The 26,893-nt window shown below is 44.4% G+C and overlaps 1 protein-coding gene across 1 annotated transcript in view; it reads left to right on the forward strand.

Annotated features, from left to right (window-relative positions):
* DNAJC16 (DnaJ heat shock protein family (Hsp40) member C16) overlaps positions 1-26,893 on the forward strand; it is a 221,859-nt gene that overhangs the window by 143,202 nt on the left and 51,764 nt on the right. Inside the window, exons 10-12 of the mRNA XM_078642994.1 lie at positions 3,344-3,526; positions 23,379-23,455; positions 23,732-23,812. Of these exons, the coding sequence (XP_078499120.1) occupies positions 3,344-3,526; positions 23,379-23,455; positions 23,732-23,812 (341 nt within the window). The remainder of the gene's footprint in view (positions 1-3,343; positions 3,527-23,378; positions 23,456-23,731; positions 23,813-26,893) is intronic.

Genomic DNA, 26,893 nt, shown 5'->3' on the forward strand with positions numbered 1-26,893 from the left:
TCCAGCGCACTCCAGAGAGTCTCTCATCCTTTCGGTGCTGGGCGAGCTTAGAGGTGGCGCCGATGCCAGCTCTTCTCAGGCCCTGGTTCTCCTGGATCTGTCCGCTGCCTCTGACATGGTCGATCACAGCATCTTGATCGATCGTGTCAAGGGCGTGGGCATTCGGGGATCCGCCCTGGCGTGGATCACCTCGTTCTTGGAGAATCGCCAGCAGGCTGTCCAGCTGTCAGGCTTCTCTGCTGCTCCGCGCCTTATCACCTGCGGTGTCCCCCAAGGGTCATCTCTCTCTCCTCTTCTTTTCAATTTTATATCTTTCCTCTCATCTCTGCTCTCCAGAAACTGGATGTCACGGTGTTTAATTACGCCGATGACCTCCAACTTATCTTCAATATCTCTTCTCTCTCCTCCTCTGCTCTTAACTTTCAATCAGTTATGACCTTTATAAGTGACTGGATGAACTCTAACCACCTTAAGTTCAACCCTGATAAGACCGAGTTAGTGCTTACTGGTGGTGTCTCCAGCCCCTGGTGTTCCTCCTTTTGGCCCCCTTCCCTTGGTTCCCCTCCCTCTCCTTCCGCCTCTGTCAAAACCCTTGGTATCGGAGTTAGCAGTGATCTCTCCATGCACTCTCAAATCAGTGCGGTGGTTTCATCCTGCTTTCTTAAGTTACGTATTATACGCAAAATCTCCTGTTTTTTCTCTACTGCGGCACTGAAACTTATTCTGCTAGCCATGGGTATATCCCACCTGGATTACGGAAATGCTCTTTATGTTGGCATTCCTGCATACGAGCTCCGCCGTTTCTAACTAATCCAGAACCAGGCCGCCAGGCACCCCTCTGTTAAAAACATTACATTGGCTACCGCTTTCTGAACGTTCCCTTTTCAAACTGGGATGTCTGATTTTTAAGGCTCTTGCCGGCACAGCGCCTGCCTTCACAACTTCCAAACTCAAGGCTTACATTCCTAACAGGGACCTGCGGTCCTCTTCTAAGCACCTTCTGTGCATCCCCCGTTTCAGAAGGAAGAAACATGGTGGCATGAGTTTTTCTTTCCTGGCCCCTTCCTTTTGGAACACTCTTCCCCTTAGCATCAGGACTACTGCCTCCTATATGGATTTCCACAGGGCCCTGAAGACTCAGCTTTTCTCACAAGCTTTCGCCGAATAGGCGGCCCCTCCGCGCCCCCTGTACTTCTGTCCTCAGCGCCAAGAAACCGCTTGGTCTACGAGCACTTTATAAAACCTTTAACTTTAACTATCCCTTGAATGTGTGTTATCTTTATGTGGTTGTGATCATATGATTGGGAGTTCATTTAGTGTATAAAAGATGTCCTGTTTTAAGATTGGGGCATGCAGCACATGATAGAGGCCCCCCTTCAATGTTTATATCCTGATGGTAGCCACCTTCATGTAGCTGCCCCATGGAAAACCCTGTAACCTGTTTGAAGGGATTTGAGGATGAAACGGTGCTTGCTGCATGGGCAGCCCTCTCACCAGATCTGCCAAGCAACCTAACAGCAACTGATGTCTGCTCTCCGAGATCACAGTGCAGACCCTAGGGAACATTGACTGATATCAATCCAGATCTTCCCATTATTAGTGATCCCACTCAGGATATCTGACCTGCACTCCAGTACACGTCTCTTGACTAGTTGTTGCTTCCACTTACCTCCATTTTAGAAGATGATCTTACACCCTGCTGTGACAGAAAGGACGCTGCTGAGTTCAGGAAGATGAGCATAAGGTCCATCACAATAAGACCAGCGATGATGAATTTAGGAACAGAGCCTCCCTAGCAGTCAAGGGGGACCTAAGGATAGATAGCTTGAACTGAAGATTACTATCTGTATTACAGGAGAGTTGAATTCGCCAAACCACTTCTTTGGTTGATGAGCCTTTCCTCTCCAACTAACTGGCTAAATTTGTTGGAGTTGATAATAGCCATTGAGGAGCATGGGAGCAACTAAAGCTTGTCTTTCCCTTTCATTCTTGGTCCTTGAACTCTTTCTCATTAGTTAATGCTGGTTCTCCCAAGCCAGACCTGGATGAGCCATCATCCTCCAACATATTGTCATTTGAAGGTGTGATGGCACTCTAACAAGGGTGCTACCATATGTGCCAACCATCCCTTGAGTATCTTGGGCTTGTGACTTCCATTGGTATCGAAAAATGTGCACTTCAAGCAACTGTTACCTAGATCATTTCCCTTAAGTTTTGTTACTCCTAGTTTCATCAGCATGGTACCAGTCTTTCCCCAGTTCCATTTGACAATGATATCATTGACTGGGAGCAGTTTGTGAGTTCCATAAGTTCGCAAAACCGTGCCTGATAACACCACATTACCAGCCCGGAGGCAGTAGTCCAGGGTATCAGGTATCTAAATATTAAATATGCTGTCCAGTTTACTTTCTTCCAAGCACCCCTACAATATCTGTAGTTTGATTTAACATTTCACTTGTGGATGGTGGGATATTGGGGTTTGGGTACACTCTCTACAGCAGTGTCTGAAGTCCACTCATTTATTCCCTTTGCGCACCCCAGGCTGCGTGTAAAACTAAGATAAAGGCCATTGATATAGATACAGTTGAATTGGTGTTTCTGGAGTGGTCCTTCTAGTTACTTGGGGAAAGATTGCGAATTGCAACTTTAATGTTCCCGATTAGTCTACGCAGAGTAACCATTTGTACTGCATATTTTTGGTGCTACTCACTACATGTTTCTAAATGGTAGAATATTTTCCGGGATTGAGTTTTAGATCCAAAAAATGCGTCAATTTTTTGTTTTTCTTGTTAAATGATATATCTTTTTAACAAATCATTGATTAATAGCTCTGACTGGAGTTTGGATTTCTGAATAATACTCTACCTGAATTCCAAATCTATTACCACTGACTGAAGTAAGCCTTATAATGCTAAACTTCATTACTTTTGACAACATAGAAGTACAAAGGGAATGTTTCGTTATCCAATTACAGAGCTCCTGGGTACTATGGTAGCTTAAATGGTTTTAATGCTTCATTGGGTTGTCCAGCTCTGATGCAATGCTATCATTTATGGATATACAAAAACGATTATTATATATAAATAAACACTTTGTTATCTAAAGCATCTGAAAGGGAGAGTTAATTAAAGTATCTCTCCAACCTACCTAGGGTTGGTTATTTATCCCAAGGCATTATCGTTTTTGTATATCTGTGTATTGACCCAGATGCCGAAGGGTTATTTAGGGTACCCCCTGTTTTAATATATGCTATCATTTATGCGCAGTTCCTCGTGAACTGGAACACAGAGCTCAAGTATATAATGATTTGTATGTAAGTAAGATATCTGTTACTTTCATTCAGGTGTCAATTTTGGAGCGACGCAATTCTGCTGGAAGAATAGTGTACAAGACACTGACCGATGTGTGGAGTGGAAGTGAAGAAAACAAATTTGTTCTTCTAGATTACCTGGATCAGTTGCGTAAGGATCCTGGGCTTCTATCTTCTGAAACTATCCTGCCAGTCTTGAATGATGAACTTGCCCCTGTGAGTATTCACTAAATTATAAATGTTTCCTTGGAGCAGTCTTTTCCAAACTGTGGATCGTGAGCCGATTTCTGGGTCGCAAATGTCTTTGCCTTAAATAAAGATGCTTATAATTCTGTATTTATTTTTTCACATGTGCTGCGCTTCAAAGACCGAGGTCAAGTATCAGGCTATGCCTTCTGACAAGTTGTTGCTTATTTTTTTAACATGGGGATTGGTGTTTACAAACTCCTCTCACTATGAAGTCAGAGTAAGAAGAGGAAAGTGAATTATGTGACAAACGTCCTGGGGGTACAGTGAGTGTGAATTTAAAGTCTGTAGGAGGTCATTTTTGTAACAGACGACAAAATGAAATGCCTGAACTGTGCACATTCAGCGGATAGGAAAGCAAAAATCAAGCACAATTGTTTTTTTAGGAATTCAGAAGTGGGAAGGAAACAAATATTCTAAAGGATTAAAACAAAACAAGACCCTTTACTTGGTGATGCGCAAATTATAAATCTTCACTGAACCCCAGTTTTCGCACATTATTATTTGCGCGCCATATAGTTTTATCAGTAAACCTTTGTGCACATTTAGTGGTCCTTTCCCTTGAAAATGCTGGCTACAGTGCGCTACCACACAATGCTTTAGTTATTTTTTTTTTTTAAAGCTAGGTGGGTCATGAAAGTTTATCGTGGTTCTAAAAAGTTTGGGAAGCACTACCTTAAGAGTCAATATAAATAGTCTGTGAAAGATAAAGGGAAGGTCTGTCTTCATACGTGGGAATTTGTGTCTTGCATGTCATGTTAATTCTGCCTAGCAGGAGTACGTTGCCCCTGTTCTATTAAATTTGGGAAAGTTCACATCTCAGCTCAATAAGCAGGTGAAAATTGTGTAGAACTATAATCTGTACTTTTTACATAGAAATTGTTACTCCTCATTTGTGGTGGTCTCATTAACAGATTTTACTTTTAACTCCTAAGCCCATTTTTTTAAGACGGTTGAGACTGAGTGACCATTGTCAGGCTGAAACTTGAGTTCTCTATACTTTAGACAGTCTGTTTTTTAGGCATAGGAAGCATATCTTTCTTATTTAAACACCTGTGCTTTATCACTGCAAGAAATAACCTCACTCATTCACTTCCTGCTTCTAAATAGCCACTTCCATCGTCGCACAGTAAAAGAGTGTTTAGTCTTCATTCTATTTCCAAAAATTTGGCGATTGTAGATAATTTCCCTGCTTTTCAGACTGCAGCTTTTGTAAAGCACCCGCTACCCGACTGCTATCTGAAAGAAAAGACAATGTGAGAGAGTGTACAGTTGATGTAGAGATTGTCTGCTGAATTCCAGGGGCATTTTCCAGCCCCGAATTAGGGACTTACAAAGCACTCAGAGTAGTGGTAATGTTGCTCTAGTTCTGTCATGACCACTGCAGTGCTGTCAGTGGCCTCATCTCATGTGTGAAACTTCAGTAATACCTGACTTTTTAATGAACAACTTCATCAATGCTGGAAAATATACTTTGTTTACATGTTGTAAAGTTTGGGTCTAAAAGCACTTCCAAGCTTGTTGTAATACTGTTCGCTTAACAGGCAGGAATGATTCATTTGTTCATGGTTACCCCCTGATCTCTCTTCCCTTTTTTTTGTTCCCACTCCATTGCCCCAAAGATTCTGTTTCTTGCCGCCTCCTCCCTCAGATAATTTTTGTTTTTCTGTTTTCACCCCTCTAACCTCTCTATCTTTCCTACATTTTAATTATAAAACTCTCACAATCTATTGTGCGTTCCTTACCTGTTCTGTCCCATCTTTTCATCTCTGCTCCCTGTCCACCATAAATCTTCTTGTTGGTCTCACTTTATATTTGCATGTAATTATTCATACAATAACACTTTCAACTACATCAGCAACATAAATATTACTAGTTTAGGCAAACCTTTCCTGTCTGTTCTTTTTATATAGGGTAGTGTCTAATATTATCAAAGGTCGATCTTGACTTTCTTTTTGTATGTATAGTAAAATGGGGACTGATAATGGTACTGATTTCAACGTGTTCTATGTAATTCGGAGTTACCCTTGCACAGATTCGACTTTGTTTCCCTTGCCCAGTCAGTCCTATAAGTAAAGGGTACTTCATCCCACCAATTCCTCTTGTAGCAATATTCCCAGATCCAGCTTCTCCAGCTGTACCCTCAGCTTCCAGCTCTTATGGGCACTCTTTTGCCCGTTATCTCACTCACTCTGTGCTCTCTTTGTTGACACTTTGATTGTTCTGCTTTCTTTGCCCTGTTTTCTCTCTCTGTGATCTACTTCACTCTATGCTCCTTTTAGTACTTTTTGCCCAATTTCTTACTCACTCTGTGCTCTCTCTTGCACACTTGCACTTTTCACCTCTTTTTGACCTGATTCTCTCTCTGTGATCTCTTGTTTACTCTTTGCCCGTTTTGACCTCTGCACTTGTTTCTGTACTTTTGCTCTTGCTCTACTTTCACATCTTTTACCCTCCTGCTCTGCCATCTTATATTGAAATTTTTTGCCACAACCCACCCCCCTGCTCCTTACCTGCTTCCTTACGCCGCCGCTCCATTCTCACACTCCTGCCGGGACCAACTTAATCGTGGCAGCAGCGCGGATGCACTGCTGGCGCGCTAATTGTAGGCCAGTCTACTCCTGTCTGCACCTGGACTGCGCCCAGCGCTACAAACCCTGGTCTTTCCGCCCCATGTGCATCTGTGGCGTAACTCTGGACACTAAACCCCAGGCGCCCATCCATGCGCTGCTGCTGCACTGCACCACGCTACTCAGAGGGAGCTTTCGCCGGCCCCCACTGCCAGTTCGCATGTAACACTTACTCCACCCACACACAGAACACATCCAGACACCCAACAACAAACCGCACTGCAAGACAAACTTTTATGCATACTCCTCAACACACGGTCGCTTAGCAAAAACACCACGGAAATCTGGTTCACACTGGATAATGATGACCTGGACCTCCTCTTCCTTATGAACTCCTGGCTGACTTCCGTATCAACACCTGACATTGTCACTGCTATCCCGGCAGGCTACAAGCTTTCACGTCAAAATTGGCAACACTGACAAGGAGGAGGAATTGCCATAATACACAACAACAGAGAACGCTGCCCTCTACATGAAGTACCTACACCAGTGGTTCTTAGTCTGTCATCTGATGACCCCTGGGGGTCTGCAAGGCCTACTCAAGGGTTCTGCGGCAGTGTTACAAAATTAAATATTAAAAGTAATACATTTAAATGAATAAATAAGCAAAATTGAAAATGTGAAAACTTTCTATATATTATCCAGTATTATAGGTATCTTTCATAGATTCACATGCCTGAATCATTCCCCGTCGTCGGGGTGGGAGTCCACGGTATATAAAAAGAGCAATGTCATATAGACATGTACATAGTATTAGGCCAGAGGCCTCTCATTAGTAACATATCCATGTCCTTTTGTAAAAAGGACTAAACTTTGGCCAAGAGCCAATCAGATATCACCACCCTCTAGAACCTTCCTGGAAGGAGCCCTAGTCCCTCAGATTTTCTACCGCACGTCGTGCTAAGGGAGTCTCCTCTGAGCTCTGCTCAGTTTTTCTGGTATTCTTTACTTTTTTCAATATTTTTCTCTCAGAATTTGTTCTCTGTGAGGAGTTTTTTCAGTTGATCATGGCTGACACTCCTAAAAAGGGTCTCTTTAGATCCTGTGCCTCTTGTGGGAAAAAGAGGCTTCATGTTGATGACAGGCATGAAGACTGCCTTTACTGTCTCTACCCTGACCACTCTGCAAAGGATTGCAAGGTCTGCCGCACCTTTTCGACAAAAACTCCGAAGGACAGAGAGGGACGCCTGCTGCTCTGGCTCCAGAGACTTAACGACAAGGACCGGGTTGTCTCTTCAGGGGAGAGTGAGTGTTCCATCAAAAGTACTCATTCCTCTCCCAAAAGGCCTAAAACGTCATCCTCAGGACCATCTTTGGAGCCACCTCAAAAGAAGACGCCCAAGTCTTCAGAGGTTCGTTCAAAGGCCATGGCTGAGAAGGTTTCTCTTCAGGATACTACCTTCAAAAAGCCTGTCAGGACATCCTCAGTGGTGACTGTAACAATGTAGACGACAACAATCTCCACATCGCTGGCATCGTCATTCTCCTCAACGTCGACGACTACTTCAGCCTCGCCGTCGACGGGTAGGTCCATTCCGTCTGTTATAATAATTAAAAAATCGACGACGAAGCCTTTGTCGACGAGTGCTCCCTGTCGACGAAACAAAAATCATCGTCGATGACTAAAGCCCCATCGACGTCGATGAAACCAACTTCATCGTCGACGAAATCCTCGTCGACGTCAGTGACGAAAACAAAGCTGTCGACGGGACCATCGACGACGTCTCCAGTGTCGACGCTGCCGTCGACGAACAAAACACCATCGATGACGCTGCCGTCGGCAGATCCATCGTCGACGAGGACGCCGCCGTCGACGCCGGCTATAACCGTCGACGTTCCCCCTTCGACGACCATACCGTCGACGGGCTCACCGACGACAGGATCGCCTTCTTTGAAGTACTCGTATACACACTTCAGGATAACTAAGCGTACTTTGACGCCAGAATTGACCTCACCAAGTAGAGTCCAGCCACTCCCGCCGGCTCAATTGTTGGACACGGAGGATTCTGAGGATGGCTCACTGTTTCAGACTGCTACCAATCCATCAGAACTTAACATTAAAATCCATGAAAGTTCAGAGTGTGAAGATCTGGATCAGGAAGGAATGGATTTCCAGGAGGAATATCACTCTTCTCCACCTCCACCGTCACAACCTATGGTGTGTCTTCCAGCATCCATAGTGACGGATTTACAATTTCTTATTGCCGATTTATAAGCAGCGCTTTCCGTCCAATCCGCCTCCTCCGGTAGGGCCGCAACCGCCAGTTGTGATACCTACCCCTCCATCTCGCCCTAGGCCGCCTCCACTGGTCATTCAACCGGACACTGCTTATTTGCCTCCTTTACAGTCTTCTGATGAAGAAGAGTAAGGAGGAGCACAGGACGAGGGCGAACAGCAAGAGGAAAGAGAATTGCAGGAAGACGAATGGAATGAATACGTTATTCCAGCTCCGGCTTCCCCTGACCAAGCACAGGCAGACTCGCCTCCGGAAGACATCGGAGGGTTCCACAACATCTTAGAAAGGGCTGCTTCAAGATTCAAAATCAAAATGACCACGCAACCTCAGGATTGTTTCCTGTATGACTTTAAAGAGCCATTTCAAAAGGCTGTGAGATCCATTCCCATTATTGAGTATATTTGGGATCAGGGGGTAAAAATAATGAAGAATCCTTCATCTTTGTCTCCAGTCATACCCAGGCTCGACAAAAAGTATAAGGCTCCTGCCACAGCTCCTGCATGCCTTACAGGACACACAAAACCAGACTCTGTGATTACCCAAGCTGCGCAGCGTAAATCTAATAATCCATCGGCGGCGTTGACTGCGCCACCAGATAAAGAGGGTCGTAAACTGGATAACATTGGCAAAAGATTTTCATCCATGTCGGCCCTCACTGTACGAGCGGCTAACTCCTTAGCCCTGTTAGGGCGCTACAACCGCCAAATGTGTGCGGATATTGCTCCATATTTGGGTACTATCCCAGAAGACCAAAAAGAGGAAGCAAAAAAGATCCTTCTTGAGGGCGAACGTTCAGCCTCTGAAATGATCGACGTGGGGATGGATATCGCCTCCACAGGATTCAGACAATTGGCACCGGCTGCGGTCCTAAGGCGCCAAGGGTGGCTTAAGGCCACATCTTTCCGACCGGAAGTGCAGGCCAAGATATTGGACATGCCGTTCGATGGCCAGCCACTGTTTGGGAAAGACATAGACGACATGCTGCAAGGTATTAAGAAGGATACTGAGACCGCGAAAGCCCTGGGTACTCTTCAGTTCAGAAATACTTCCTTTCGGGGCTCCAGAGGAAGAGGACAACCATCACGGGGTAGCTATCAGGGGTACAAATCATCGTACAACTCAAACCAGCAGTACAAACCCCAGTACCAACAAAGGCAGCAGCATCAAAATCGGTTCTCATACAACGAATCTTCCTTTTGTGGACGCGGAGGGAAGAAAGACACAGCCAGAAGGCAATGACCTTTTTCTACCGCAGGCCTCCATTTCTTCTCCACCTTACGCAATTGGAGGAAAAATCTCATTTTTCCTCCACATTTGGCAGCAGATTACAACGGATCGTTGGGTCCTTCAGCTAGTCCAGTTCGGACATTCATTGGAGTTTGTGGAGACTCCTCCTTCGAATCCTCCACGTCCAATAAACCACAAGAATCTACATCTCCTACAAAAAGAACTCTCTATAATGCTCCACAAAAGAGCTATAGAAAAAGTGCCTCGGGATCAGAAAGGCAAATGATTCTATTCCTGATTCTTCCTAATAAGGAAGAAGGAGAAAAAATGGAGACCTATATTGGACTTACGAGACCTGAACGTCTGGTGTCCATTCAGGAGGTGCTGCAGCTCCTCGATTCAAAAGACTTCATGGTGTCTTTAGACCTCCAAGACGCCTATTTCCACATACTGATCCACAAAAACCACAGACAATTCCTCAGGTTTGCGGTGGCGGGCAGACACTACCAATTCAGGGTGCTGCCTTTCGGACTGAAATCGGCTCCTCGCATTTTTACAAAGTGTCTGTCTCCGGTGGCAGCATATCTTCGCCAACACCATCACCAAGTCTTCCCCTACTTGGACGACTGGCTCGTCAAGGCGCCTACTTTCGCAGGCGTGAGCAGGTCCTCAGACGCCTGTCTGCAACTCTTCGAAAACCTGGGACTCACTCTCAACCAAGAAAAGTCTGTACTTCAGCCTTCCCAACGCCTCACTTTCTTGGGGGCAGTCCTGGATACGGATCAGGAAAAAGCCTTTCCTTCACAGGAACGTCAGCTCAAACTCAGGTCTCTAGCAGCCCGGATTCAGGCCAAGAAGACCATCACGGTACGCCTGTACAAGTCATTATTGGGGATGATGTCCTCCAACATCCTGCTGATCCCACACTGCCGTCTTCGTATGCGGCCGCTGCAGGAGGCACTATCCACTCAGTGGATCCAGTGTGCAGGATCCTTCGGCGATCTAATCCGGATCACTCCATTCATTGTGCAGGCCCTAGACTGGTGGCTTCAACCTCAAAATCTGGACCAGGGCCTTCCATTCCTACTACCAATCTCTCCACATGTGATCACCACAGATGCTTCATTGGAGGGATGGGGTGCGTATCTGCAAGAACTCCAGATCAATGGACTATGGTCTCAGACAGAGAAGCAGATGCCTTCTCGAATTGAGGGAAGTCTACCTGGCACTAAGAGCATTCCTGCCTCTGATCAAGGATTCCCCAGTGCTTGTGAGAATGGACAACACCACCACAATGCACTATCTGAACAAACAAGGGGGAACTCGATCTCTGACGCTGTCGCTAGAATCTCAACGTATTTGGAAGTGGCTGCTTCGAAACAATATTTCTTTACGGGCAGAGTATGTCCCAGGGGCAGACAATACCCTGGCAGAGTCTCTAAGCAGGCAACGCAGGCAACGCTCCATCTGCCACGAGTGGGAGCTGGATCAACATCTTCTCAACTCCGTATTCTCCCGTTGGGGCTAGCCTCACCTGGATCTGTTTGCGACACAACTCAACGCAAAATGCCAATACTACGCAAGCTGGCATCCCCAGAAGGGGTCTCTCGGGAATGCATTTTCCATCGCATGGTGCAACATCTTCGATTACGCATTTCCTTCATTTCCCCTGATTCCCAGAGTTCTCAGGAAAATGAAGACTGAGCATTGCACCCTAATCCTGATAGCCCCGGCGTGGCCACGCCAACACTGGTTTACGGAACTTCACCTCCGGTCGCTGGAACCGCCAATTCCATTCATGCCAAGCCCGGCTCTCCTGACAATGAACAACGGGCAAGTCCAACATCCGGATCCACAATCTCTCAAATTATCGGCTTGGCTTCTGAGTACAGAGAGTTCCAGAACGTAGACATTCCTCAAGTATGCAGGGTAGTCTTGGCCGGGGCCCGGGCTGACAGTACCAACAAGACGTATTCCCTGAAGTGGAAAAGATTCTGTATATGGTGTAAGACAAACAGAATACACCCATTTGAATCTTCGCCGGCACAAATTCTGCCTTATCTGCTTCATTTGGCTCACTCGGGGTTGGCCCTTGCCTCAATAAAAGTCCACCTGGCGGCTGTATCTCTGTATAGGCGTTCTTCGTCTGGTGTTTCTATCTGGTCCAATAGACTGATCAAGCAGTTTCTGAAAGGAGGGCTTTGCCACCCACCTGGCAGCTCAACATCGTACTGGCTCAGTTAATGAAGCACCCCTTTGAGCCAATACACAAAGCTGACGTCAAATATCTATCGTGGAAAGCAGCTCTCTTACTAGCGCTCACATCAGCAAGAAGAGTGAGTGAGCTCCAAGCCTTCTCCATTCAAGATCCTTTCTTACAGTTCAAACAGGACAGAGTTATCTTAAGAACTAATCCTAAATTCATACCAAAGGTGCCATCCAACTTTCACCTGAATGAACCTATAGTTCTGCGGTCCTTTTTCCCGAATCCAAACACCGCAGCAGAAAGGTCTCTCAATTCCTTAGACCTCGAGAGATGTCTGAAGTTCTACATCCATAGAACAGAACAATTTCGAAAATCCAACCAACTACTTATTGCCTTAGCAGGCCCAGGAAAGGTCTTCCATTGACAAAGCAGTCCATCTCAAGGTGGATCTCGGCAGCCATTACTTTCTGCCACCAGCAGGCAGGACATCCTCTGCATTCTAAAGTCCGGGCCCACTCCACTAGAGCGGTCTCCACCTCGATGGCGCTCTTCGCTGGGGTACCCATCATCGACATATGCAGAGCGGCAACATGGAAGACACCTCATACCTTCACCAAGCACTACTGCTTGGATTCAGAGCTGATGAAGGATGCAGCAGTGGGTCTAGCGGTGCTACGCCATCTATTTCACTAGAGGTGAGCCTTCTTCCTTTCATCCCTCCATCCTATTACCTTCTTGCACATTTCTCTAACTGTATTTCATGCTTGATATTCTTATCATGTGATTTTACAGGTTGTTCTCTACGAAATGTGCTGGTTATTGCTTGCTACTCTGATTCAGGCATGTGAATCTATGAAAGATACCTATAATACTGGATAAGAAATGCGTTACTTACCTGTAACTGCAGTTATCCAGTATTGGTATCTTTCATAGATCCACATGCAACCCACCCACCTCCCCTGGAAGGGCTCACCTTGGTTCTCTCAGTAGGTACTACTTAGCACTGTGCTTACGAAAATCTGAGGGACTAGGGCTCCTTCCAGGAAGGTTCTAGAGGGTGGTGATATCTGATTGGCTCTTGGCCAAAGTTTAGTCCTTTTTACAAAAAGACATGGATATGTTACTAATGAGAGGCCTCTGGCCTATTACTATGTACATGTCTATATGACATTGCTCTTTTTATATACCGGGGACTCCCACCCCGACGACGGGGAATGATTCAGGCATGTGAATCTATGAAAGATACCAATACTGGATAACTGCAGTTACAGGTAAGTAACGCATTTCTTCTTGTGAATTAAACTCCAAATTTTTAAATATTTGAGCATTTGTTTGGTGTATACTTGTTTTGAGGTCAAGTCATAGAAATTGCCTAGACCAGGTGTCCTCAGCTTCCAATAAAGTCTATGTGGTAATCCCTGGATCCAGTAGTGACTTAGTGGCGGTCGGCCAAACGGTCATGCATACTTATGGTGCAGGCACCTATCCTTCCTCTGCTGGTGTCACATGAGCCCAGTCCTGCCCCCCTGCCCTAACGTGGAGCTTAAAGGCAGACTAAGAATAAAATGATGATATTGGTCTATTATTATCATCTTATTTGTACTTTGCTGTGCTCTTTGGTGCAGTCGGGCGACGCTCCTCCACTTTAGCGGAGGAGCCACCCCGTCAACATACTCTCCTATGCATACTACCCCCAACTAATATTCTCCCTTTCGGATGAGACCCGCACTGTAGAAATCAACTTTACATGACCGCAGTAGCCACCTGTATGAAACCCAACTGCCTTAAACAACACAGGCAAATTAGAAGTGGTGATCTTCAGAAGGAAAGCCTCCACTTGGGACTCCATCTAGTTGCAGGCTGACCTCGGCCCCACAACTACCCCCACAAGAAATTTGGGAATCATCCTGAAGACCTAACTGTACATGATAGCCCACATAAATGCAGTAATCTCCACCTGCATTTACATTCTGAAGATGCTGTGATAGATCTTAAAATAGCTGCTAGAAAACACCAGAAAACTTGTTACCCTAGCCCTGATTACCAGCAGACTTTACTATGGCAACACACACTATGCAGAAAACACCTAGAAGATCCAAACCATCCAAAGCGCCACAGCAAAGCTCATCCTCAACCTACCTCGCTGCACCTGCACCACCCCACACCCTAGAGAATTCCACTGGCTCCCAATATATAAACGCACTCAGTTCAAACTGTTCACACATACATACAAAGTACTACAGAACACCAACCCTGCCTACCTCAGCAGCCACACACATTTCCACCTACCTTCCAGGCACCTCCGCTCAGCTGTACCCCACATCCACAGTAGGAAATCGTGCCCTCTCCTACCTCTCTCCCAAAACATGGATCGACCATCCACACCTCATCAGCGCCTCCTCATCGCTTCTCAAATTCCACAAGAAGCTGAAAGACTGGCTTTTTTAATAACCTCACGAAGGAGACCGCTACTTAAACCTCCTGCAAACTATATAAATATACTTAACATATTATAAAAGATATTTCATTTTGATTTTACTAACCTTTTTCAAAATTAAGGTCAAAGTATTTTTGTATCCCTAGCGAATGTTGAAGTGAGGATAGAATCTTTGCCTGGATAGTGAGCAACAAATGTGTGAGTCCCTCAGCAATATTGCATTTGGTATTTGGAGCCTTTGTAGGATCCTGGCAGTCTGGTCTCCAGATAAGCGTCAAGGACATTTTGGAGGAACAAACCGCCTTATTCTTTATGATCCTAGTAAAAAAGGTACTGACCACATTGTCTCTCATGAATCCAAACACATAAGTTCAGTATGTGCACCTCTAGGATTCTGTCCATTTCCATAGAAAGAAGAACAAAAACATCCACTCAAAGCTGTTTGCCTCTCAAAAGGCCACTCTGGTCCAGGCTTTGACTTGGATGCTGGTAACTTTGAAGGTACCAAAGTAGTCTTCTTATGCTGATTTGGCAACACCACATGGGAAGATGCAAGTAAAGTTCCCCAATCCTTAGTCCTGCCCATTTTTAAGGGCCTAAGCCAGTGCATTTTCTATTGATTTACAACGTATCTTTTACTCTGTCTGGCTCAATCCTTTATTGAACTACATGCCCAATGTCATAGGATGCTGCTTCGACTTTGGGGAGTAGGTAATTTTAGGGTGCCCTCTAAACTTCTTTTGTTTGATTTGGATTTGACCCTGGTGTAATCTTTGGCCTCAGTGGCCTTGCTGACTATCTTTCTAGCTTCAAGCCAATTTATTGGGCATCGCCAGATATATCATTACAGGAGTCTCTTTTGGCAATGCTTTTTGTGCCAAATCAAGTCAGTGAAGAACCTGATCCTTCATCTGTTGGGCCAAATATAAGAACGCCTCACTTTGTGAATACTTTTGAATGTTTCAAGCAGTCTAAGATGCCGGATAAGTTAGACCTTCATGACATTATCATTTTGAGCCTCCAAATACAGATTGCTCTCAGAAGCTTTACCATATGTGGTTGCAGATGCCGACCTATTCCTGTATTTCTATATTTCACTTGACTGGAGTGTTTCCCAGATACTTGTCATGTATATATATTAGTATTCTTCACTGTTGTGACAAAGGCAACTGCAGCCCTGTGTATTTAGGCATAGACCACAGAAGCTAGAACAGAAGTGATTACTGTAATCCTAAAACCTGCCTCCGACCAGACCTTTATAGTGTAGCTGTTACCAGTCACGTTCCAAGCCTTTTACATCTGCTGTAAGCAAGGAACAGCAACAAGCAAATACAGACCTGTGCTTTAAGTTCCATCATTTTGGAAAGCACACTGACTTGGAGGCTGGTTGCCCATCTGCTTCTTCGCAGACAGGAATATCCAATCCTTGTGTACCTTACCCAATGTATTATCATTCTGCCTCTGAAACAGGGAATCAAGCAAACTGCATTGTATTAAAAAAGTACTTTGGCAGTTTAACATTCAGGTCCATAATGCTCGACACATCCTGCCTATCTACAGCAATGGCTTTTGGTAACAATTTGAGATTGTGTTAAGAACCTTTGCCCATGTGACTTCCTATATCTTTTAAGACAGCTGATCAAGACATACGAGGATGCTGCTGACATGGATTCTGATACAGTACTAAGTAGTCATGCTTAGATGCAAGGCAGAATTAGGATATGTCCTTTGTTTTTAGAGAAATCACACATTAGTAATGAAGCAGATGAGTCATGAGAACATTTCCTGTAAATTGGCCATGGACAATCCTATGGGTTGGTCTTTCAACCCTTTTCATAACAGATTTGCAAGTTTAAAGGCAACTGTAGCGTGATACCCTTCATCCCAACCGCCACAATATGTTTGCCAGTCTAGAGGCAGAGGATGAGTAGTCGTAGGCCTTCCAGCCTCCGCCCTTGTTGCTCGAGGCCTTGTTAGTGCTAGCCCCTCCAATTAGCATGCATCACTGACGGTTGCAAGCTACCAAATTATATAGATCTTTGGAAGGAGATTACCTTGGACCTAGGTGTCCTCCAAATTGATAGATGTATTTCCAGCAACTCTGGAAAATCACTCTCCACCTCATTTTTGGTTGTCTCAGCAGAGTCGATTTGTAGAATGGTACTAAAAAAACAGAACCCACTGTATAGGGAGGGCTTAAGGTCAGCTTTCCCTTAGAAGGTGTGGTAATGGATACCTAAAATCCTTGTGGAATTGATGAGCATAAGAGTGATCTTTTAATCAGCAGGGTGCACTTGACCGTACTAGAAGTTCGCTTGATTGAGTTGGACCTATTGGCGTTTCTTTTGTGTCCCTGAAACTTTTAAGCACTAATGGTCAATATGTCTGTCCTGTCTCAACGAAGAAAGGTGAATTGTAGTCAAATGATATTTATATGTAAGTTAACAAATATAGCTCTGGGCCTTGCGGAAAAGTGTTGCTGTCTACGTCTTACCTCACAGACAAGGAGTGGGAACAGCTGTACTAGCCTAGCAGGCTTACTTCTTCCAACAAATGGCAGTAGAACCAGATCTGCTTCTCAGTCATTCCTTAACCAGCCCTATTTGCATTACAGTGAGTCACAAGCGGTACTTCTTTTTCTCAGCTGGAGTTGAGGAGGGGCCAGTTTTCTCTTGAGTTAGATGTTTCTGTTACTGTACACTCCAGGTCTTTGTTATTAATTCCTTGTATGATAGTTTCAAGAAGCAGATGTGAACTTGGCCGCCTCAATCATGGTAAAAAAAAAGCCCTGGTTTGCTGATCAATTGGATCTCATCATTTGCAGTCTTGTTGGTGTTCTGCTTTGGAGCGACGTTCTGAGTCAGTATAATGTGGAGGATTTTGCAGCCCGACCTGCAAACCTAGTGCTTTTTGACTTTGTGTCCACCTCTTTCCATCTGCTCTGGAGGTCAACTAAGACTGCATACTTATTATATGCAGCAAGTACTCTGGTGTGCTGTAAGAGTTCTGTCCCTGCCCCATTCCTAGAGTCTTTATATTTGCAGTTTTTCCTGTAAGTGAAGACCTCATATGAATATTAGGAAACGTTTTGAAGGGAATTCAGTTCAGAGAATCCTCTATGATACTTGTTATATTATGACATATTGAGCTTCATAGCACAGTAATCACCTGAGAGGGTATCCAGGTGCTTGGGCAGGTCTGTAGGTGTGAGATGCCCAAGGGGCTTATACTAAGAACCAGGTCTTCAGTTTCATGCAAAACTAAAGAAGTGAAGAGGAGGCTCTGATGTGTTGAGAGAGGTTTTCCATGTCTTTGGTGCGATGTAGGAGAATTAATGACCTTCAGTTTTGCTTTCATGGAAACGGAAATTGTGTGCGAGTGAGGCAGAGTGTAGATGGGTTGGTGAAAGTGTATGCGGCTGTTAAGGTATTCTAGTCCTGTGCTGTGCATTGCTTTGTGTGTATGAGGAGTTTGAATTGGCAGCGCTTGTGAATGAGGAGCCAATGAAGCTTCTTAAAGGTACATTGTGATGAAGGTGTGGCATGGGAGATAGAGTATGAGTCTTGCAGCGGTGTTCTAGATGGTCTGGAGTCTGTGGAGGAGTTGTTGGCTGTTCCGGTGTAGAGAATTGCCATAGTCCATCTTGCTAGTGATGAGTACTTGGGTGACAATCCTTCTGGTATTTTGAGGCAACCATTGCAAGATCTTTTGTAGCATGCGTAAGATGTGGAAGCAGGAGGTGCACACTATGTTGACTTGAGCCGTGAGTTTGCGCTTGTCATCTAGGGTTAGCCCTAGATTTCATGCGTGGTCTGTGGGTGTGGGTGTTGGTCCTAGCTCCGACCGCCACCAGGAGGAGTCCCATGGGAAGGTCTTGTTGCCAAAGACCAGTGCTTCTGTGTTGTAGGAGTTGAGCTATAGGCAGTTGGTTTGCATCCAGTTTCCTACTATGGTCCTGCTGTTGGTAAAGTTGGTTCTGATGGTGATTGTTTTGCCTGTCAGGGAGAAGATGAGTTGGGTGTCATCAGTGTATAAGATGATGGTGATGTCTTGTGATTGGATGATGCAAGTGAGCAGGGTAATGCATATGTTGAAAAGGGCGGGGGTGAGGGACGATCCCTGTACGACTCTGCATATCAGTCTCTAGGTCTCTGATATGAATGGTGATAGGCTGACTATTTGTGTTCTTCCTGTGAGGAAGAAACAGATTCATTTGAGAGCAGATCCTTGAAAGCCAGTCTTGTGGAGTCTTCTGTTAAGGGTGTTATGGGAGACAGTGTCGAAGGCTGTGGAGAGGTCAAGCAGGATGAAGGCTGCTGTTTCTCCTCTGTCCAGTATGATTCAAATGTTGTCAGTGGCTACAATGAGTGCTGTTTCGTTGCTGTGGTTCTTTCTGAATCCTGATTTGTTGTTTAGAAGATGGTGAAGTTCGAGGTATGTTGTGATTTGCCTGTTGATGTCTTTCTCAATCTCTTTGGCTGGATAGGGGAGCAGGCAGATGGGTCCGGAGTTGCTCAGTTGATTCGGTCAGCTGTGGACTTCTTGAGGATGGCGTTGTTTTCTTCAAGTTTCCATTCATCCGGAAAAGTGTCGGACGTGATGGAGATGTTGATGATGTGGGTCAGGGTGGTGCTTATTGGTTATGTTGCCAGGTAGTAGATGTAGAGGGGGCATGGGTCCGTTAGGGCCCCTGAGTGAATGGTCCGCATGATTGCTGCTGTAACATTTCTGGTGTGGGTTGTCCATTTGGTCAGGTGGCCGTCTTGGTTAAAGATGGGTAGGTTAGCAGCAAGTCCTCTGGGGTTTGGCTGGTGTGCGAGGTTGCTTTAGATGTTTGCGATTTGCTGTGGAAGAAGTTAGATAGGTTGTCACAGAGTTGTTGGGAGGCAGCAATGTTGTTGATGGTGGCAAGGGCAAGGTGAAATCCTTAACGATCGAGAAAATCTCATTGCAGCTGTTGGAGTTTCCTTTGATGCGGTCCACTAATGCTTTTTTCTTTGTGTCTCTTAGTTGCTGGTGATAGCATCTGAGTGCAGTCTTGTAGGGAGTTCTGTCTGTGTTGTCGTGGCTGGCTCTCCATTTCCTTTCTAGCTGTTTACAGTATTGTTTGGTGTTGCAGAGGTCTTCTATGTACCAACTGACCTGCTTGTTTGATCTACTGTGCTTGTTTAGTTAGGGTGCAAGGAGTCTTCTCAGTTCTTGATCCATCTGTTGAAGTTGTTTTTGTAATTGTCGAGGTTGTCTGTGGAGCTAGGTTGATATGTGCTGAGGGCGCTGAGCCAGTCTACTTCTGTGATTTTGCCCCATCCGTGGCTACAAATGCTGAACCTGGGCAGGGTGTTGACTTGAGGTGTGAAGTGGATGATGGAGTGTTCGTCCATGTGAGTGGTGTAGTGGATTTGTATTTGATACTGTCGCTTGTGGTGAAGATGGGGTCCAGTGTTTGTCCTGCCGTGTGTGTTGGTTCTGGGACGAGCTGGGTGAGACTGATGTTGCTCAAGCCTTTGAGGACTGCTGTGGAGCAGGGATAATTTGTGTCTTCCAGGTGAAAGTTGACGTAACTGAGGAGAATGTACGCTCTGGAGTTGATGATAATAGGGAATCCTCCGCCTGGCTTGTGAAGGCGGTCCTGTCAAGCGATCTTGTAGCCTGCTGAGATTGCTGTGGTGATGTTGGGAACTGATGAAGGTTTGAGCCAGGTCTCTGTGATAAAGAGGATGTCTGGTGTGTCGCTACTGAGTGGGTTACATATTTTGTGTATGTGTTTGCTGAATGATTCTGTGTTGAGAAGCATGCATGCGAGTGGGTGCTGATGTGCGGGTTTGCTGTGGCATGTGTTCTAGGAAGAGGTATAGGCATTGGTTCTTGTGCATTTGGAGGGGTGTTGACAGCATTAGTATTTGCATGCGGGCGTGTGTGTGTGTGGCTGCTGGAGAATCAGCAGTGGGTGCAGGTGAAAATTCCTACTGTGGTGTGAGGTTCGACAGCAGTTGGGGAACGGCATCCGGGGTCTAGCATCTTAAGGAGTGCTGCAGAGTATCGCTGGGCGGTGATTGGACCAGAGTTCATAGCGCTGGGCGCAAATGGACTCGTCTTTGGCACGACAGTAGCGGGGCAGCTGCGCATCAGTGTTGCAGCTGCCATTAAGTAGCTCCTGGGACAGTGGGAGTGCAGAGTGCTGTGATGTCATTTCCTTGAGTGATGGATAATTAAGTCCTCTTGCTTGGCTTCTTCTTTTAAATACTGTTTAGGTCAGAAAACCAGTAATGTCACTTCCCGTCCAGATGGATTATGGGACATTCCGTGATGTCACTTCCTGTGTAGGTGGATCATGGGAGATCCAGTGAAATGAAGCCCTATTGCTTGGCTTCTTATTGCCAATACATTTCTAACTCTGGATTCCTTGCGTGAATTGTTTTTTTTTATTGGGGGTAGAGTTTCCTTCATAACCAATGTAACCTTTATTAATCAGGTTTGGAGGGTATTTTCATGAGGCATTAATTATTGCACTTTAAGTCAAGGTTTGGTCATACTGCAACTCTGTGGTGCTTGCCTTGGTTTTCAGAAAAATTCTTGTGGAATTTGTCTTGGTTATATAACTTTTTTCTTAATAAATTAGATGGGACTTTTTCTTTGTAATTGAGCTTCCACTTACTCATAGGATAATGGTTTAAAAAGTGTTTAATACATTTTGGTAAGTTCTTTCTACCGCTTTGATACGTCTTTGTGCTGTAGACAGGAACATTCAGATGGGTTGGACTTCATTGATGTGACAAGCACTTTTTTGAACTACACATATCACTTGTGATCAGAACAGCTGCACAGCCCTTTGTCTAAAGTCATTCTGACAATGCCTGGAGCTCAATCAAGAGCCACAAATAAAAGAAGTCTAGGGCCTGATTATGAGTGTGACAGTCGGAAGACCGCCACACTCATGGTGGCACAGATGTGGCGGTTTACCATCTGCTGGATTACAACACTCACCATGGTACTGGCAGTGGCCCACCGGCTGCGCAAGGGAACAGTTGTTCCCTGGCATTTGCAGAGCTGTGCCACATTGTAAAATGCTCAGCGGGACTGAGCCAGTCCCGCTGACCATATTACCTTTCACCGCCAGCCTGCACCGCCAGCCATTTCATTGCAGGAGCCATGCCATGAAAGGGCTGGGGTGCAAGAACAAAGGGCCCCTACAGGGCTCCCATGCCCTCCCACCATGGAGATACATTCAGAGGTTCCAACATGTCCCCCCACCCTGTCTGTAGTCCCCCAAAGTTCCAGCATGGCATGGACGTCACCGTCCATGGTGTGCTGGAACGATAGCTGTGCCTGTTTTCCAGGCACCGTCATGGAAAAGGCAAAGGACCATACTCCTTATACGAGTTCAACGCGTAATTAGGCTGGCCGTCCTTGCGCGTTTTTGGCAGTGCGTGTTGATAGAGAGCCGGCACATCACCATCAAAGTCGTAATCAGCCCTCTAGATTTAGTCTGCCAGTGGAGGAAAACTTTACATGAGTTGTATACAGGAAGACCGCTTTCAGAAAATCCTTTGCAAAGAGTAATTTGTTAAACAGCCCTTTTCTAACCAAGTAACAACAGTTCTCCCTATATGCGCCCAGTTCAAAGGCCCAACACACTCCTGGCCCGCCAGTTAATACCTTCATTAGACCCTAACAGGCACATGCATCAACCGTTTTTGCTAGCGCAAACGGTGCAATTCGCAAAAATCGGCTGTTTGCGCCCACCAAAAGGGCCTCTGCGATGCTTGAAACTGAAAGGCTCTCGCAATTTAAGAAATCGCAATTTATTGCGATTTCTAAAATTGCGATTCCTTAAATGCCATCCATGAAGAAATCGCTAATAGCGATTTTGCTAATAGGGGATCAAATTACCATCAATTTGAACTTGCCAAAACTTTGAAAAATGCACTAAAGTGCATTTTTCAAAGTTGTAGGTTACACACACACATGCCCTTGGGGCATGTGTGAGCGCAACATGTGTGCACAGTTGAATTTCAGGGGTGCAACAGGGTGTCCTTTTGACACCCTTGCACCCTTGAAATTGCATATGCAATTTGGAAGTACGTATTGGTACTCTCAAATTGCGCTTGCACTCTCCTATTCATTCCTGTGGGCCTGTAAGCCCATAGGAATGAATGGGAAGTAATTCCTTAATTGCGACACGCAATTTGCGACTCGCAACTAAGGAATGTTTGGGAATCACAAATTTTATAGCGATTGCTACATGCATAGGCTTTTGTAATTCCTTAATTGTGATTCCTTAATAATCGCAATTGAGGAATCGCAAAAGCCAACATTGATGCATGTGCCCCTTGAAGTATACTGTTGGAGGAACTTGCCACTCATGTGAGAGTAGGTGCAACAACACCTCCTATAAATTCAAATATTTACCAAGATGAGTGTATCTTCCAGAATCGGAGAACTTTTTATAAATTAAACACTTGCGTTGAAACGTTATAGGGCAAAGCACCTGTTGGTAACTTTGTAAGATCAACCTTTTAAGTTGGAACAGCATATGGCGCTAAAACCAGAACTAAAATACATCAAGGAATTCTTTGCTGGCAACTTTAGAAGTCTAACCTTTTAAGTCGGAATAGCATATGGAATTAACATTTAAAGCAAAATAAATAAAGGAGTTATTCTTTGGAATTGTTCTGTTGGGAGTGTTTCATTTATAAAAAGTTCTCTGATTCGGAGGATACACTCATCTCGGTAAATACAGTCTTCCCTATGATCTTTGGTTTCATTGTCACTTGTGATTTCTTAATTAGAATGACAATAATGACTGTTTACATGACACACATAATAAACATAGTATTTCTTAAACTTGAATTATGTGTTTTTTAATCACCCACTTCAGTTGTTTTAAGTTCATCAGCCTCGTGAAGCTGAAAGTCTGAACCAACCTTTTTTTAGTGTTTTGAACGTCACTAGCTATATATATCCATAACTAAACAGCAGGAATTGTTGTGCTGCGTTGAGCCCCCCCCCCCTGTTTCCTGGCAGCCATCATGTTCCCAGTGCACCCCAGCTCTGATTGATATTGTGTACTTTGATTTTTTCACAGGTCTTTTTCCTCCGATGGATATATACTGCAGCTGACTATTGGTCCGAGTGTTGGGACAGTCTGCTCCATAATAACTGGTGAATATGTTTTCCTTGTACCATTCTCTTTTGTAGAAAGATGGACTGAAAGGGTGTAAAGTACTATCGCAATAAAATGTGTGTAGAAAGTGAAATCGAGATGTGATCCCTGTCTGTGATAGAGATGAGTTTTCAACGGCTGCCATACAGTGTTTTGTTGTCCCTGCTTGTGAGAAACTATTAGTCTCTGAGAGTGAGACAACTGTCTCAACTATCATAGAATTGAACTGTCTCTCTATTGAGATGTAACACAGTTGAAATGTCTTTCTCTTTTAGGCGGGAAATGATGCCGCTTTTATCTTTGATTTTTTCTGCACTATTCATTCTGTTTGGGACAGTTATCGTCCAGGCATTCAGGTAAGTAATGTTCCACGTTTGAGTTTTTTCCTTCTTCAAAAAACCAGATGACCCTTCCCTAAAACAATAATTGTTATTTACAACACAGTCTTTTTGTACATATTTGTTGAAATGCATAATGTGTGTTTTATTATTTTAGAATATTGCATCAAATAAGACAGAGGAGTCAAAGAGCTTAGATAGGGCACCCCCTGATAACTTATTTTGCCAAGTTTCACTGCATTCTGAACACCATATTAAGTGGATTTTCAAGTTCCTCCACCTGTATTAAGCATTTCAGCCCGGTCTTTATTTTGTGGCCTTGGTTTTGCTGAGGAAGTCATAGTTTCTGTAGTTTGCTTTCTGTGGTTATTCAGCCATCGAAGGAGCTGGTTTAAGTGCCGTGAGGTAATGAATATACATTTGTTATACCGTTAGCAAAACCAGCCCCACATAATGGCGTACTTCGATCATAATAAAAACATGACATTTACAAAAAAATATCTAGCACATGGAATCTCTTTCAAAAATACCTGTGCTCTTTCACAGAATCGCTACCTTAAATACATCTCACACTATTGTAAACTCTGTAATCTTTCAGCTGTGATGCTTTGTTTCTTCAGCAAAACCAAAGAGACAAATAGACTTCTAAATACACTGGACCCCAACTGTTTTCTTAATCTATTTTAATACCTGGATATTTCCTATTGACACACATTTCAAACATAAGATGTTTTTCTCCTACTCTGATACTAGAACTGCTACCCGAATTCTGTTCACCTCTAAACTGGCCAGCTATAATGCTGTGTGAGCTACCTCCAAGCACTCCTAAACACACATAGTAGCAGAACACATACCAAAAATCAGCTATGTTCTAGCAACCTTTGTTGAGAACTTTAAATAGTTCACAAATGGCAACTGGACTTGGGGTTGCTACAGCAAGGTTTTCAGGAATGTGAAACACCAAATGTAGACACAGCCTGGTGTTATTGATACTCTTAAATGCTGCTGCCATTGGTTAACATTTAGCTCCAAAATCAACCAATTGGATAGTTGCCTTAACTCCACTAGCCCTAAAAGGCAGAAAATGAAAGCATATTAATCACAATGGGCGGGCCTAATGGGCAGTAATACAAATTTCTTTTTGTAGCCACAAAATCGCCAAGCTCTCCATCTTCCATGATAAAGTAAGCTCCCTTGTATCCGAAAAGCCCAAATTTTGCCATAATGAATTGTGCTTCATAGAGTAAAGGAAACATTTTTGTCAGTAAAGAGCTTTCAGTAAAGGGCTTATTGAAGACTTCTGTATACAATAGTTTATGGGAGTGGTTTAGAGGTTCATGCCTGACATCGTAAAAGGGTAATTATTTAGCTTGTCTATTCACTATCTGTTTAAAACTATCTAAATAAACCATATAGTTCCAATATTCTCTAACTTACACGAATCCAGTAAATTTTCGATGAATTTAGTTCAAAGGGCCGTCCCTGCTTTATTTCTGTGACTGACATCAGCCCAGACCAAATTTAGATGTGCCAAAATTAGATTTGATGAGCCTATACCGGGGTTCAAGCTATGAAGCCTTAGTTGCTGTTAACAGTCTTTTCAAGCTAAACTCAAGGATTATTTACAATAATAAAATGCATTCGAGACAATGTAATATTGTGAGTTGGGTCTTAACGAATTTGTGCTGGTTTTCAAAGAGGACAGGTGTTAGATGGCCTGGCCTTGCCTAGAACCAAACGCTGAGATATTTATACTGCTGAATTTTCCACTCTGTGTTTGAACCACCAAGGTCCTATTTTCTTAAGCCGTGAACCAAAAAACATAATTTTTGTTTTGTAAATGTTGAGGGCCAAATAGTTTAGCTTATAATCGGTGCCCAAGTTAATGAACAGCTTCTGAATTCCAGTGCCTGTTTTTTTTCCAGGAGGACTGTACTATCTGCATACTATAGGCATACATGCCTGCCTGCTTTCTTATTGGCTGGGGCCATTGATATTTATTTTTGTAGTGGACTTTATCTTTTTCCTATATAAACTTCAACAAGTTGCACACCTATGTGTAAAACCCGTTTCTGATAGATAATTCTAAACACAGATTCCTCACCTTTTGAATACTCTGCAGGTGTCGGTCTGGATCTAGAAACTTTCAAACAGTACCCTTACATGCTGGTAGGTGGTGTTGTGCGACTCTGCACTAATGTTGTTCTGCTTCAGAACTGACGTGCAAAACCACATATAAGTTCCACCCAACCCGGCTGATGCCAGTTTCTTTTTTTCCTTGCCCCCAGATTTGGATCCATAGCTACTCCTCGGGAAAATCCTAAAAGAAGTACAAGAAGTCCAAGCATGACTGTTCCCCTTCCTACCACTTTTAAACTCCTCTCAGTCTCGCTCCCAAACTCGATATTATATTATGTTATGCAGATTTGTAGAGCTCACTATCTCCGGAGAGAGTACCCTGAAACTGAGCGGGTGTGAGTCTAGCCAAAACCTAGGACTAGTGGGACTACTCAAAAATCCAGGACTTCCGTTTCTTGCGGAGTTTAAAAAGTGAGGAGAAGACTCATATGTCTAGTGGCAGGTCATTGAACATTTAGGAGCGATATAGGCAAATGTTTGCCACCGGATCAGGTTTTCCATATGCGTGGAATGTGTGAAAGTAGAAGTCTAGACAGGCAGAGATGCTCCCTCCGGAGCGACCGCTGCGCTATATAAATACCCCCTCACATTCACATTCACAGAGGTCTCTAGAAGGTTTGTGAAAGCTGATGCAATTGTTGAGGTATGATGGCCAGTGTTAGGTAATGCCTTAAAAGTATAGGTGAAGAGTTTGAATTGTGCTTGTTTGTGGATGGGGGAGCCAGTGGAGCCCCTTCAGGTATGGTGTTGTGCGATGTGAGTGCTGTCTGGGAGGTTGAGAGTGATTCTGGCTACTGAGTTCTGAATGGGCTGTGACCTTCTGCTGAGGTCTTCTTGGTTCTAGCATAGAGGTGGTTCCCGTACTCCAGCTTGCTTTTGACAAAGGCTGTCCAAGTGCTGATTGGGAGCCATTCGAAAATGTTCCTCCTCAATTTCAAGGTATGGAAGTGTGAGGTGGTA

This window comes from Lissotriton helveticus, chromosome 5_1 (genome assembly GCF_964261635.1).
Source record: "Lissotriton helveticus chromosome 5_1, aLisHel1.1, whole genome shotgun sequence".
Taxonomy (NCBI): domain Eukaryota; kingdom Metazoa; phylum Chordata; class Amphibia; order Caudata; family Salamandridae; genus Lissotriton; species Lissotriton helveticus.